The sequence below is a fragment of the Rhineura floridana genome, chromosome 14 (genome assembly GCF_030035675.1).
Source record: "Rhineura floridana isolate rRhiFlo1 chromosome 14, rRhiFlo1.hap2, whole genome shotgun sequence".
Lineage (NCBI taxonomy): Eukaryota > Metazoa > Chordata > Lepidosauria > Squamata > Rhineuridae > Rhineura > Rhineura floridana.
The window spans coordinates 8,895,594-8,908,081 of NC_084493.1; the positions used below are offsets into that span (position 1 = coordinate 8,895,594).

The 12,488-nt window shown below is 43.0% G+C and overlaps 1 protein-coding gene across 4 annotated transcripts in view; it reads left to right on the top strand.

The window, feature by feature from the left end:
* CPEB1 (cytoplasmic polyadenylation element binding protein 1) overlaps positions 1–11,208 on the top strand; it is a 59,587-nt gene extending 48,379 nt beyond the window's left edge. For all 4 annotated transcript variants that reach the window (XM_061595456.1, XM_061595453.1, XM_061595455.1 and 1 more), the window contains 4 exons: positions 831–1,029; positions 2,408–2,502; positions 6,539–6,619; positions 9,791–11,208. In XM_061595456.1, coding sequence (XP_061451440.1) covers positions 831–1,029; positions 2,408–2,502; positions 6,539–6,619; positions 9,791–9,901 — 486 coding nt within the window. In that variant the 3' untranslated portion in view covers positions 9,902–11,208. The remainder of the gene's footprint in view (positions 1–830; positions 1,030–2,407; positions 2,503–6,538; positions 6,620–9,790) is intronic.
* Positions 11,209–12,488: the final 1,280 nt, after the last annotated feature.

A 12,488-nucleotide genomic window follows, 5' to 3' on the forward strand; every position in this document is an offset into this window, starting at 1 on the left:
TCAGCCACCACAACTTGAGTATCTGTAGTAACTCGACTGCCAATGGGATACCTTTTGGCCAAAGGGTAGTTGTAGAGAAAACAGATGGTCTGAATATAACAGAAGCTAGCTGCATGTTGACTGTCAATGATTTGGAAGGTTATGTTGGTTGAAATACAGTTGGAAGGAAGGCATATGGAAATGGGAAGACAATTTGAGTTGGGTGTACATAAAAATAGGTGTGGGTTTTCTTGTAAGGGGAGGATATAAAGGACTGGGTAGGGCAGCTAAGAGAGAACTAGAAAAGGTCCTCAAATGCAAAGATGTATCATTGAACACTAAAGTCAGGATCATTCAGACCATGGTATTCCCGGTCTCTATGTATGGATGTGAAAATTGGACAGTGAAAAAAGCAGATAAGAGAAAAGTAATTTGAAATGCAGTGTTGGAGGAGAGCTTTGCGGATACCATGGATCATGAAAAAAACAAATAATTGGGTGTTAGAACAAATTAAACCAGAACCATCACTAGAAGCTAAAATGATGAAACAGGTTATCATCCTTTGGACACATCATGAGAAGACATGATTCACTAGAAAAGACAATCATGCTGTGAAAAACAAGGGAGTAGAAAAAGAGGAAGGCCAAACAAGAGATGGATTGATTCCATAAAGGAAGCCATAGACCTGAACTTACAAGATCTGAACAGGGTGGTTTATAACAGATGCTCTTGGAGGTCACTGATTCATATGGTCACCATAAGTTGTAATTGACTTGAAGGCACATAACAACAACAATAAAGTGGCTTGAGGACTGGACTTGAACACACATTTTTCTCTTGGGTGGTTTCAGGTGCAGGTGATCCCGTGGGTCCTGGCAGACAGCAACTTTGTGCGCAGCCCAACCCAGAGGCTTGACCCTGGCAAAACAGTCTTCGTGGGAGCTCTTCATGGGATGTTGAATGCCGAGGCTTTAGCAGGGATCCTCAATGACTTATTCGGTGGTGTGGTGTATGCAGGTATTGACACAGACAAGCACAAGTACCCTATCGGTAAGTGAGGCCAGTCAGTGACTCATCATTCTTCCTTTGTTGATATCTGGGCCTTTTCACAGTACTTTAGCATGATGTGGCCAAAAATAGGTACAGATTGTTATGTGCCTCCAAGTCAACCATGACTTGAAAAGAGGGGGTCATGAATGGCAAAGGTCCCTAATACCCTGGTTGCACAGTTGATGTCTCTGGGTTGTATGCCTGGGAATCAACGGATGGGTCATGATCACTTTGATCAGAACTGTTCTCCCCTGCATTAGGCTGTTTTGGCCAAAGACTTGGCAGCTTTTGATTCTGATCTCGTCGTGTCCCCCTCCCTCCCAAAAAAATCTGTCAGGATGGTGACAGGATATAAATCAGGTGGCAAAGCTTTGCCCTTCCAGCTATTGTTGGACTACAGCTTCCATCACCCTTGGCCATTAGCCATGCTGGCAAGCGTTGATGGGAGTAGGGAGCCATAGAATCATAGAATAGTAGAGTTGAATCCAAATTAAAATCAGAAATATCTGGAAGGGCAAAGGTTAGCCACCCCTGCTAGAAATCTATATAGTAGTTCCTTGCTTTTAGCGTGGCAGACTTGAAACTGTCCATTCAGCACTAGAAGTCTTGAGTATAGTTTGTCAAGCTGAATACACAGCAGATTGTTACTAGATTGTCTGTTTCAGGTCCATGTCACTTTCACACGTATATCTGCAGCTAGTTCCTTTTCCATATTAATCTGCCATGTTTACACATTCTAAATGACTTTGTGGTGTAGTGGTTAAGAGTGTTGGACTGGGACCTTGGAGATCAGGGTTTATATCTCCACTCAGCCATTAAGATAACTGGATGACCTTGGGCCAGTCGCTCTCTCATAATACTAACCTATTTCACAGGGTGGTTAGGATAAAATGGGGAAGTGAAGAAATATGTACACCACCTTGAGGTCCTTGGAGGAAAAGTGGGATATTAATATACTACCTAACAATAATAAATAAATAATGTAATAATAATATATAAATGTAACAGTATCACCATCATAACATGTATTTTGATACATTTAAATTGATGAAATGTGAAATCTGTTGGATGGCCAGGTTCCAGTGGACACATTAGTCTGAGAGTTGCTGATCAAAATATTTCTGATTCTAATATAACAGGAATTTGCAAAGCCTGAGTTCCTCAAGCATCCCTGCCTACTGTTGACCTCAGTGACAATGAGTGTGTGGTTAAAAGCTGCTCTGATCTTTCCTTCTCTCCCTCCGTTCTGCTGTGGCAGACCTTGCAGCAAGTCATATGCCTGCTGACTCATTAAGTCTCTATGCTACTGGGCTGATAGCTATGTACAGATTCTTCCTTGGAGCTGCGTATTGCACTGATGGGGCTGATTTTGTTTCAGGATCTGGCCGTGTTACCTTCAACAACCAGTGCAGCTATCTGAAAGCAGTGAGCGCTGCGTTTGTAGAGATCAAAACAACCAAATTTACAAAAAAGGTAAGATGCATCAAAGAGGGAAAACAAGCTCCTGTCATGTGCTTATCAGCAGGGATCCCTACGGTAGGGATTGCTGCTGTCACTCCATAGAATCGGAGCAGAGATTCTTGGTGAAATGAAAGATGCATCCTAGAGACATCAGTAGAGGGTTAGAACCAACTGGAATAGAGATGTGAATAAGAATTAAGGTAGCAGGATTTCTTTCCCCAAATACAGCTTCCAGCAAGGAGGCAGGGAGCTAGAAAGTAACAGAGAATGTGGACTTCTACCTAGTCACGCCATTGATCTAACTCAGTATTGTCTACACTGACTGGCAGCAGCTCTCCAGAATTTCAAAACAAGAGTCTCTCCCAGCCCTATCAGGAGATGCCGGGGATTGAACCTAAGGCCTTCTATATGCAAAGCAGATGCTCTGCCACTGAGCTACAACCCTTCCCCTATACCCTTACAGCAGATATAAGGCATAAGAAGTTGGACCACTGGTCTGTCTAACTCGGTTTTGTCCACTCCTGGCACGGATCTTCTCCCTGTCCTGCTAATGAGCTGAATATTCCAGGAATCGAACATCATCATCATCAAGCTTATTATATGCTGCTTTTCCAAAGTGTGCTCCAAGTGGCTCAGAAAAACAGATCAATATATCGGTACACACACAAAAAAAGTCATAAATACATCAAACATGTTTCATAATATATTTATACCCACATTAGCAAGGTTGCAAAAGCATTTATAAAAATTTCCTTACACGCACAATTTAAGATTTTGCAAAGAATAACCACGCTTTGGAAGCTAACCTTCAGAGTGTTGCTGTTCAGACTAAATAAATTCAAAGTCTTACCAAAGCAAGCAGCATTGTAATAAGGCAGGAGAAAGCAGAGGTGCATTAATCTCAAGTCAACACAACCAATTCTTCTCACACCATGCCCCAAGGAGAGTGGTGAGCTCTATCACCTTCAGCAGCAGGAACAGACTTTGTAGCGGTCAGTCAGGGTCCCCTCCCTAGGCTTGGAGAAAACGCTGTTTGAGTCTGAGTTGCTGCTTGAGCAAAGTGGCGGTGGGAATAGAAGAGGCAAGGACTGTAGAGTGTCTGCTTTGCATGTGGAAGGTCCAAGGTTCAATCCCCAGTGGCATCTCCAGATTTGGCTGAGAAAGACCCCTGGTCTGAAACTAGTCAGTGTAGAGTAAAACAGGTGTGGGAAACCTTTGGCCCTCCAGATGCTGCTGGACTCCAACTCCCATCAGCCCTAGCAGACATGGCCAATGGGCAGGGATGATGGGAGTTGTAGTTCAGCAACATCTGGAGAGCCAAAGGTTCTCCGCACCTGTTGTAGACTGAGCTAGATGGACCACATGTTTGACTCTGTATAAGGCAGCTTTCTACATTCATGCCGTTACTGAGACAAGGCTGCCAGTCTCAAAACTGGGTTTAGCTAAGGATGGCATGCCAATGTTTGGGGAGCGTTAACTATGGATAATACCTCTTATAGTTAAAAAGTTACAGCCAGTCCCAAATTGCAAAGGTGATGTAGAAAAATGATGCACAGTTCTAAATGTAATCAACTCAGCTAACTAGAAAACACAAAACCATTCAGCTTCCTTTCAGTGGTAGTTTAATCAGTAAAGAACGCATATTTGTTACTGGATTTTTATACTTGCAGCCCACCACATCTTTGTTACTATTGCTGATTATTCTGATTTCTTTCCATGATTGTTGAAACTTTACATTGGTACAAAACGTAATTAAAATGTCAGAAATGGTTTTTAAAAGGGAGGGTCCTTTAGACAAGTGCAGGGTTTTGTCTTGTTTTGTTGCAGTGTAAGGTCCAGGTTTTTACATTGTATGAGCCTGACCATACCACAGCAAAGGCAAACGCTGTGCCACGGGGTCAGCCTTCCTTGTGAGGTAGGACAGCTTGGGAGCTGCCCTTCTGCTCTCTTGACTGACTTGTTAAGAGTTGTCACCACCCCTGACTTTGGAGCTAGAGGCATTTGAGAATTCAGGGCTTTCCTGAGAATAAAGTAGTAATGCTTATCAAGTCCACCGATCACTGCCAGTCTCTTCCCAATCCCGTTCTTCTCATTCACCAACCCTTCAAAGTAAATTAACACGGGTGGGGAACCGTTTTCAGCCTGAGGGCCACATTCTCTTCTGAGTAACCTTTCAGGGGCCACATACTAGTGGTGGACAGGGCCAAAGGTAAAAGTGAGCAGAGTAATGTAGATTTTACCTTTCGTGCAGTAGGCTATTTTCTACACACATTCGCACACCCCTCTCTATCCTCTATCCAGGTATGCAAGAGGCACTGTCGGAGTTCAAGGAATGTAGTTCCAGGGCATATTCCAACCAGGCAAAAACATTCAAGGAGGATACAAAGCTGGACCAGTGAGGCACGTGGCCTGGGAGCAGGAGGCGTGGCTGGAGAGGGGGTGTAGTGTCGTAAAGAGTCCCGAGGGCCAGTTAGAGAGCCTTGGAGGGCTGCGTTTGGCCCCTGAAATAGCATATAGCCAAAATAGCTAGGCACATGAGCACAGCCATGTGCGGCTAAGTAAAATACTTGGTCCACTCAAGAGTTCGAATTAAAAGAAAAGATTCATTTAAGTTCAATATAAGAAGGGAAAATTTGAGGTTGCATTAAAAGAAAAATAAGTAGTTCTGGCTAATTCTTAATTCTAATACAGTTCCTAGCTTTAGAAGCAAAGTATTGTCAGCTCACATGCAAACAGTACGGGCCCGTGGCAAGGAGAAGCATGCACAGATCCTCTAGGCAAACGGAGACAAAGCTGTACTCAAACCACTCCCATTTTTTAAGCTATGGGGCTATGATAAGAGGGAAAGCAACCAGTCGGATACAATCCTGGGATTTCACCAGTCCAGCAATACTTAATATTTTGCTAGCCCAGGGGAATCGCTTTAGGGGACGTGTAAACCTGGGGAGATAATCTCTCTTCCTTTCTTCCCAGATATTCCTGTAGGCATTTAGGCAAAGCTCAGGATTACATGTGGCATTTTCAGTGGCATACATAACAGTTCTTAAATGATTGGAGTTTTGGCTTTCATCACAAGGGCCTTAACCCATTGGTGGCTGCTGCCCATTGGCATTGGTAGGGCAGAAGGCAGGGAGCCCAACAGTAGGTTGACCCAGAGCCAATGACAGGCAGAGCCAACTCATTCTAGTTTTGTCCCCGTCCTCCTGCTTCCTAAGTTCTACAAGCACAGCAGCTGACAGTCAGGGCCACCCCATGGCCTTGTTGCAAGTAAGAAGGTAGCCGGATGGGGCTGGCTGCGGACAGACCAGGGTTAATGGGGCAGTACCTCACTTGGGCTAATGGACCAGCCTCTACTGCTTTAAATCGTTGCTGTGTGTTCTTACTTCCTGTGTGCCAAAGTCATATTGCTCAGGTGCATGAATATTGCAGGATAAGGGAATACATAATATGGGAGGCCGCATCTCGTTGATTTGCCTATACAGTCAGTCAGTCCTTTATTGAAGTATTTATAACTCGCGCTTTCATAAAAGTGTATCAAGGCGGTTTACAACACGGAAAATTATAATCAGTAATAAGTACCCATAAAAACATAATTAAAAATATCAATAAAATGATTGGTTAAAAGAGAAATGCATATTGTGAAAGCTTGTCTAAACTATCGCTCTGGGTTTTCATGGAGAGACCCCCTTGCAGGAGATGTTAAGGCATTAGCACACACACACACTAGTCCCTATTGTCCTTTGCTGGGAAAAAGGGAACAGCCTTCTCCAGTAGAGGAAACAAAAGCAAAGCTTGTCCCGCTTAAGCTCACAGTAACAGCCTTCTGCAAAACAAACCCTTGGTGCTGCTTTTGCAGGAGACACAGAACTTTTTTAGCCATAGCTCTCATTTGTTTCCTGTGAAGCATATATCCCTGTTAGTCCTTTCTCCCCTCACCAGTAAGATTGCAGTGTGAACTCCGGCCATGCTGCCTCTGCTCCCCCTTCCCTTGTCCCTCTGGGCCTTTAGGTTAGCTGGTTGTAACTTTCTTTCCTTATCCCCTGGGCAGGTTCAGATTGATCCATACCTGGAAGATGCCATGTGTCAAGTATGCAGGTCTCAACCAGGTCCTTTCTTCTGCAGAGACCAGGTGAGTGAAGGTGCAGCATTTTCCCCCATAGTGCTCATAGTAAACTTCTCAACGGCTTCTTCCTCTTTGTCTTTAATTTTTAAAGTGTTTGTCCACTGAAGTGCTTCACAGCCTTATGTAGTGGAGGCTGCTTTATTGTACAGCTGGAGCGGTTGCAGAGGATATCCTGTGCTCCCTTGAGTAAGGAAGGAATAGCCATAGCTCAGTGGTATAGCAACTGCTTTGCATGCACTACCTCCCAGGCTCAATCCGCGGTATCTCTAGGTGGGACTGGGAGAGGTTTCCTGTGTGAAATCCTGGAGAGCTGCTGATAGTCAGTGTGGACAATGCTGAGCTTGATGGACTAGTGAGTCTGACTCAGTAAAAGGTAGCTTCCTATGTTCTTAAGGGGAACGGATGGTATTTCCTTGGAAAACAGTCATGATGAACACCCTTTTCCCCGTAACTGGAAAGATGTGATAGCACCACACTTATTTATTTATTGCATTTGTATACCGCCCCATAGCCGAAGCTCTCTGGGAGGTTTACAACAATTGACAGTTGCAGAGAACTAGAAAGGAGCCCAGTACAGCTATTACAACAGTTGGTTCTCACTCTGTCTTTATTTATAAAAATTTGATACTGCTTGATAATAAAAACTTTTTCAGTGGCTGACACAGAGAATAATTGCAGATAAAACTGTGCAGTGTATAAAGCAGAATTAAAAATTAAGAGTCGGAATCCAGGAAACTTGGGTAAATGTAAATATTTTTTCAGAGGTGTTTAAAGGACATTACTGTCTCCACCTCAAAGAGGGAGGGTGCTATCACTGCAAAGGCTTGCTGCTTCATTGTCATTGAGTGACAGTTTGCTGGGGTTGGATCAACCAACAGGGAGAGCCTCCTCAAAAGACCTTTGTACTGAAGGAGTCAGTCAGGTCACTGGTTCCTAAACATTTTCTCCACGGACTACTTAAAAATTGGTGGTGGCCTTAGCAGACGACTTAATGATTTTTCTTCCTCTTGCAGCAATTGTAATGCACTGTGCTAGATGCTGTATGATTTTTAACTGTCTTTTTTTTGCTTCTTTTATTTATATATTGCATTTTACTGTATTACAACTTGCATTCCATAGGATTCAAATTGTAATACAATAAAATACAATATAAGAAATAAAAGAAGCAATAAAAATACAATCAAAATCAGTATAAATATTTAATGTGGACGTGTTGCAGACCACCTGAATGAAGCTCACGGACCACGATTTGGGAACGCCTGTGCTAGGTATCCTGGTCCTAAGTTGTTAATGGCGTAAAATGTGGACATCAAAACCTTTAACTTAGTAGCTAATAAGCAGGGCAGATATTTCAGCACTTTTTATGTGTGTAAAGCTGTGGTTCCCTCTAAATACAGTTGCAGCTGCATTTTGTACTAGCTGCCGCTTCCAAACCAGGCACAAGGTTAGTTCCACATACAATGCATTAGATCAGTCTAATCACACCAGTTCATTGGACCACCATGGCAAGACAATCCCTATCTAGGATTGGTTGTAGTTGGCACACCACCCAAAGTTGGTAATGTGTGTTCTGAGCCACTGAGGTAATCTGGGCCTCTAGGTGACAGCAATGGATCTAGGAGCACCCCAAAGCTACTCACTTGGTCCTTCAGAGGGAGTGCGACCTCATCCAGGGCAGGTACACAACCCAATTCCCAACCCTGAGAGCCATCCATAGGGTCTCCGTTATGTCAGGATTCATTCAGTTTATTAGCCGTTAACTAGTCCATAGCTGCATCCAGGCACCTGTTTAAGAGATCCTGATTCACATGTTACTGAGAAATAGAGCTGAGTGATGCCTTGCCATAAAGATACTAAAGGTATAGCCTGAAGCTGATTTATTTTCCCCTTTTTTAGTTTTACCTCTTTAGTCCCCTTTTAATATTACTCTCCTAGATTTCTTAACTGTAGTTTTATCTATTTTAATGTTTTTTGTGGCTTTATTATATATGATTTTATTCTGAGCCGCCCTGAGTACCTTATTTTAGGGTGGGGGGGGTAGAAATATTTTAAATTAAATAATAAATATCCTAATGACTGCCCCAGCAGCTTTGTATATATATTAAATGGCATTGGGGACAAAACCATGTCCTGTGGCACCCTGCAGATCAACTTATGTTGTCCCTGTAGTTGGTTATCAGCTGCTTGAGCTCTACAGCAGATTTCTCTGCCTAGACTAAACTGAAATGCAAGTATGTGGTGTTAGTTTTCATGCATTATGACCTGGATATCTAAGTAACTCAGCACAACCTTTTTGCTTTACAATGATAGAAGGCAAGATTTTGACAGTCATATATTGGGCCAAGTTCAAGGTTCTAGTTTTGGTGTACAAAGCCCTATACAGCTTGGGACCAGGATATCTGAAAGACCGTCTTACCCCTTATATACCCAGTCGATCACTGCGCTCTGCAGGCGAGGCCCTCCTGCAGATACCATCTTATCAGGAGGTCCGTTCTGCACAACATAGGAAATGGACCTTTATTGTGGTGGCACCTACTATGGAATTTCCTCCCCTTAAATATTAGTCAGGCATCGTCTCTGTTATCTTTTCGGTACCTTTTGAAGGCCTTCCTCTTTCAACAAGCCTTTTAAGTTGAGACCTGTCCCAGTCTGCATCTGCGTTGGAATTGCTTTTTAATTTTTTTAACAATATGTTTTTAACCCTTCTTTTAAAGATGTTTTAAAAGTTTTTTAAAAAAAATGTTTTAAAAGTTTTTTTTAATGTATTTTAAGGTCTGTTTTTATGATGTTTTGATGTGTTTTTAGCACTTTTGTTTGCCGCCCTGGGCTCTTGCTGGGAGGAAGGGTGGGATATAAATCAAATAATAAATAAATAAATATACAACAACATCCTTTACCGATGATAATGATGCAATGTGTCTTGAGTTCCTTTTAACTTCAGGGGAAAAAATGTAATCTGTAAATATGCCATATTTTCAATTGACAGTCCTGCAGTCATGTATTCTAGAAGCGCAGGTTCCTGTTATCCTTTAAAAAAGCAAACCCCATTCATTCATGTGGGTAAAATCATGCCCATTTCTGCTGCAGGTCAGAAGCCCATAGAACTTGCATGGGTGTGAGCCAAACTAATCCTTCTTGATCAACCTCTCCCTTCCCACCCCCACCCTCCTTGCGTAGGTCTGCTTCAAGTACTTCTGTCGCTCCTGCTGGCATTGGAAACATTCCATGGAGATTTTGCATCACCACCGCCCACTGATGCGCAACCAGAAGAATAGAGACTCCAGCTAGAGCAGTGGTGGGGGGGGTACCAGGAGCTGCTGCAGTTTTGCAGGAGGAAGTTCTCCTGTTTACCTACCACTGGAAAAGAGCCCGGGAATGCTTGCCGGTGCCACACCCAGGCTGGGGATGCCCGTCTGAAGGACTAACGGGGAATCTTGCCTTCACGTTTGCACTTGCTGGTCTTTATTTGTTTCTGCACTAATGCACAGTGAATTTTTTGTCGGGGGTTTGTTTGGGGTTTTTTCAGAGGGGAGGGCCCCTCAAATGATTCTGCAGTTCCCAGACTTTGGTTCCTTGTTGCTGACGAGAAGCATCAAGGGCCATGTGTTGAGAAGGTGTTTAATGCAGATGCCTTCGCCTTGGTTTCTTATTTATCAAGGGCCCTTTTGTACATTCCTTGCAATACTGATGGTAATAATGCAGGTCTCATTGGCTCCATTTTTTTGCAGTTGCCATACAGTGCCTTTCCATTCATTTAAACCCCCCCCCACCCATCTGAACGGAATAAACTGATTGTTCAGCTGGTGTTTTTTACTGTAACAACAAGGAGACTTTGTTCTTCACTTAAACCAAATCATATTTCATATTTTACGCTCCAGGATTTTTACCAGTTCCTTTTTACACTCTTGAAATGGTTTTTAAGTCGTTTGAGACAAGATTTTTTTCTTTCCTGGCAGCTTTTAACATCATTGCAACTTGTGTCTGGGAGCTGTTATGTTTAAAAATAAAAAAGTTTCCCAGTTGTGAATAGCAGTATTTGCAACCCAGAAGGATAGGATTTTTGGATTTTGAAACTGGACCGGATAAACGATCTTTGAGCTGCTGTATATAGTTTGTTGCACTTTAAGTTGCACTTAAGGGGGCTTGATAAAGGTTTTTAATCACAAAGTCACAAGACTTCAATTTTCTTTTTATAACTAAGCTGGTTTAAAGGGCTGCGCTTTGGAAGGGCAGGCAAAGATTCCTGGGAGCCCTTTTCTGTTCAGAGGGGGAGAGAGAAAGAGGTACCCTTAAGGAATGTAGTAATCCAGCAGCACAGCCCACAGATTGTGCTGGGAGTTGAAGTTTTGATTTTGTTTTATTTCCCCCCCCCCTCTTTTTGGAAGCTGTGTGCCAAAGAACCAGTGTCATAAGTTCTCCCCTCTTCTTGCTGAGCTGATGTTGCATTTTCCAGCTGCTCTTTGTGGGGTTTTGTGAAGCAGTATGTGAAGTCTCTACCTCATTGTAGTATATGCAGGCAAGACTGCACTCTCCTACAGATGCGTGGAGTAAGCTGTGATGTAGTTCTTGGCACATAATAAACACGTTGCAGCAGATGCTAAGGTGTCTGTTTTCTTTTGAGGGTGGCTCTGAGGTGTCAGTGTGTGTGTATTTGTGTGATTGTAATCTGTTGGGCCTGGGCAGTGCCTTGAAGAGAAACCTGAGACCCCTATGTACCCCACCTTTTTTAGGGAGAGGGGTGCTTGCTGGGGCTGGTGGGAGTTGTAGTTCAGCAACATGTGGAGGGCCAAAAACTCCCCATACCTGGGGATTTATGGGGTGAGATTTCCTTTCCTGTATGAAAATTAATGTCTTTCTTCCAGATAGAAACACTGAAACCAAACAATACTTGGTACCTAGAATATTTGGGGGGGGGTCAGAATGAGGGAGAACCCCTAAAGAGTTTTTTTTGCCTTGCATTCTTCTCGTTCGTGTTCACTGGAGATGGACCACTTGGGATGTGTGTCACCTCACCTCACCACCCAGTTGGGAGATTCCTATGGTGGTTAGAACAATGAAACCAGACCAGCTCTAATCAATGGTTGCTAGAGCCCTTGAGCGCTACAAGGGTGTTATGTTTCTGTAATGAGCTAGAGGTTCTCCACTGCACTTAATATGTGCCCTTCACCATGGTCAAGATCCTTCTACTGATGTTTACATGCAACTAAGTCCCATTCAGTAAAAGTGTTAATTGAATGTTTTCTGTTGGCAGGTACTTCTAATTTTATTGCTTCCTGCTGAGTGTCATACTAGGGTAGCTGATGGCAACATATATAGTTTGAGGGTTTTGTAATTACTGACCACTTCTGGGTCCCCTATGGGAACAGGGAAAATGGGAAAACAGCCCTATTTTTCTATAATTGAAATGAAAAGAGAAGTAGCTATCTTCTTTCTCTCCTCTCCCTGCAGCAAAAATTAGCTGACTATCAATTAAAGAAGGAAGATGTTCAGGGAGCCATTCAGAAATTGTGCTTCAGTAATTCTACCACACTCAACAGATCAATACACTGAACAGGCCATTCCAACAGGAAACATAAAATGCACAGGAACCCCAAAGCCTCAATAAATGCTTTACCTTCAACTATCTGACAACAGAGTCTGACTTCAGAAAAGTGAGCGAAGGTTGGCAATTCTAGAGAAAACTGCTGGTGCAGTTCGAATCTTTAGAATTTTTAGTTTAAACTCAGCCCTGTTGGAAGTGTTCTGTGGCAGGCCTTCTAGGTGGTAGTTCCTCTTTTGTGGAATGCCCTTTAGTGGGGTGAATTAATCTCCCTCTTTAACTTTTAGGAGAAATTTCAAAATTCCTGCTTACCCGGACATTTGATGACTGGAAGAC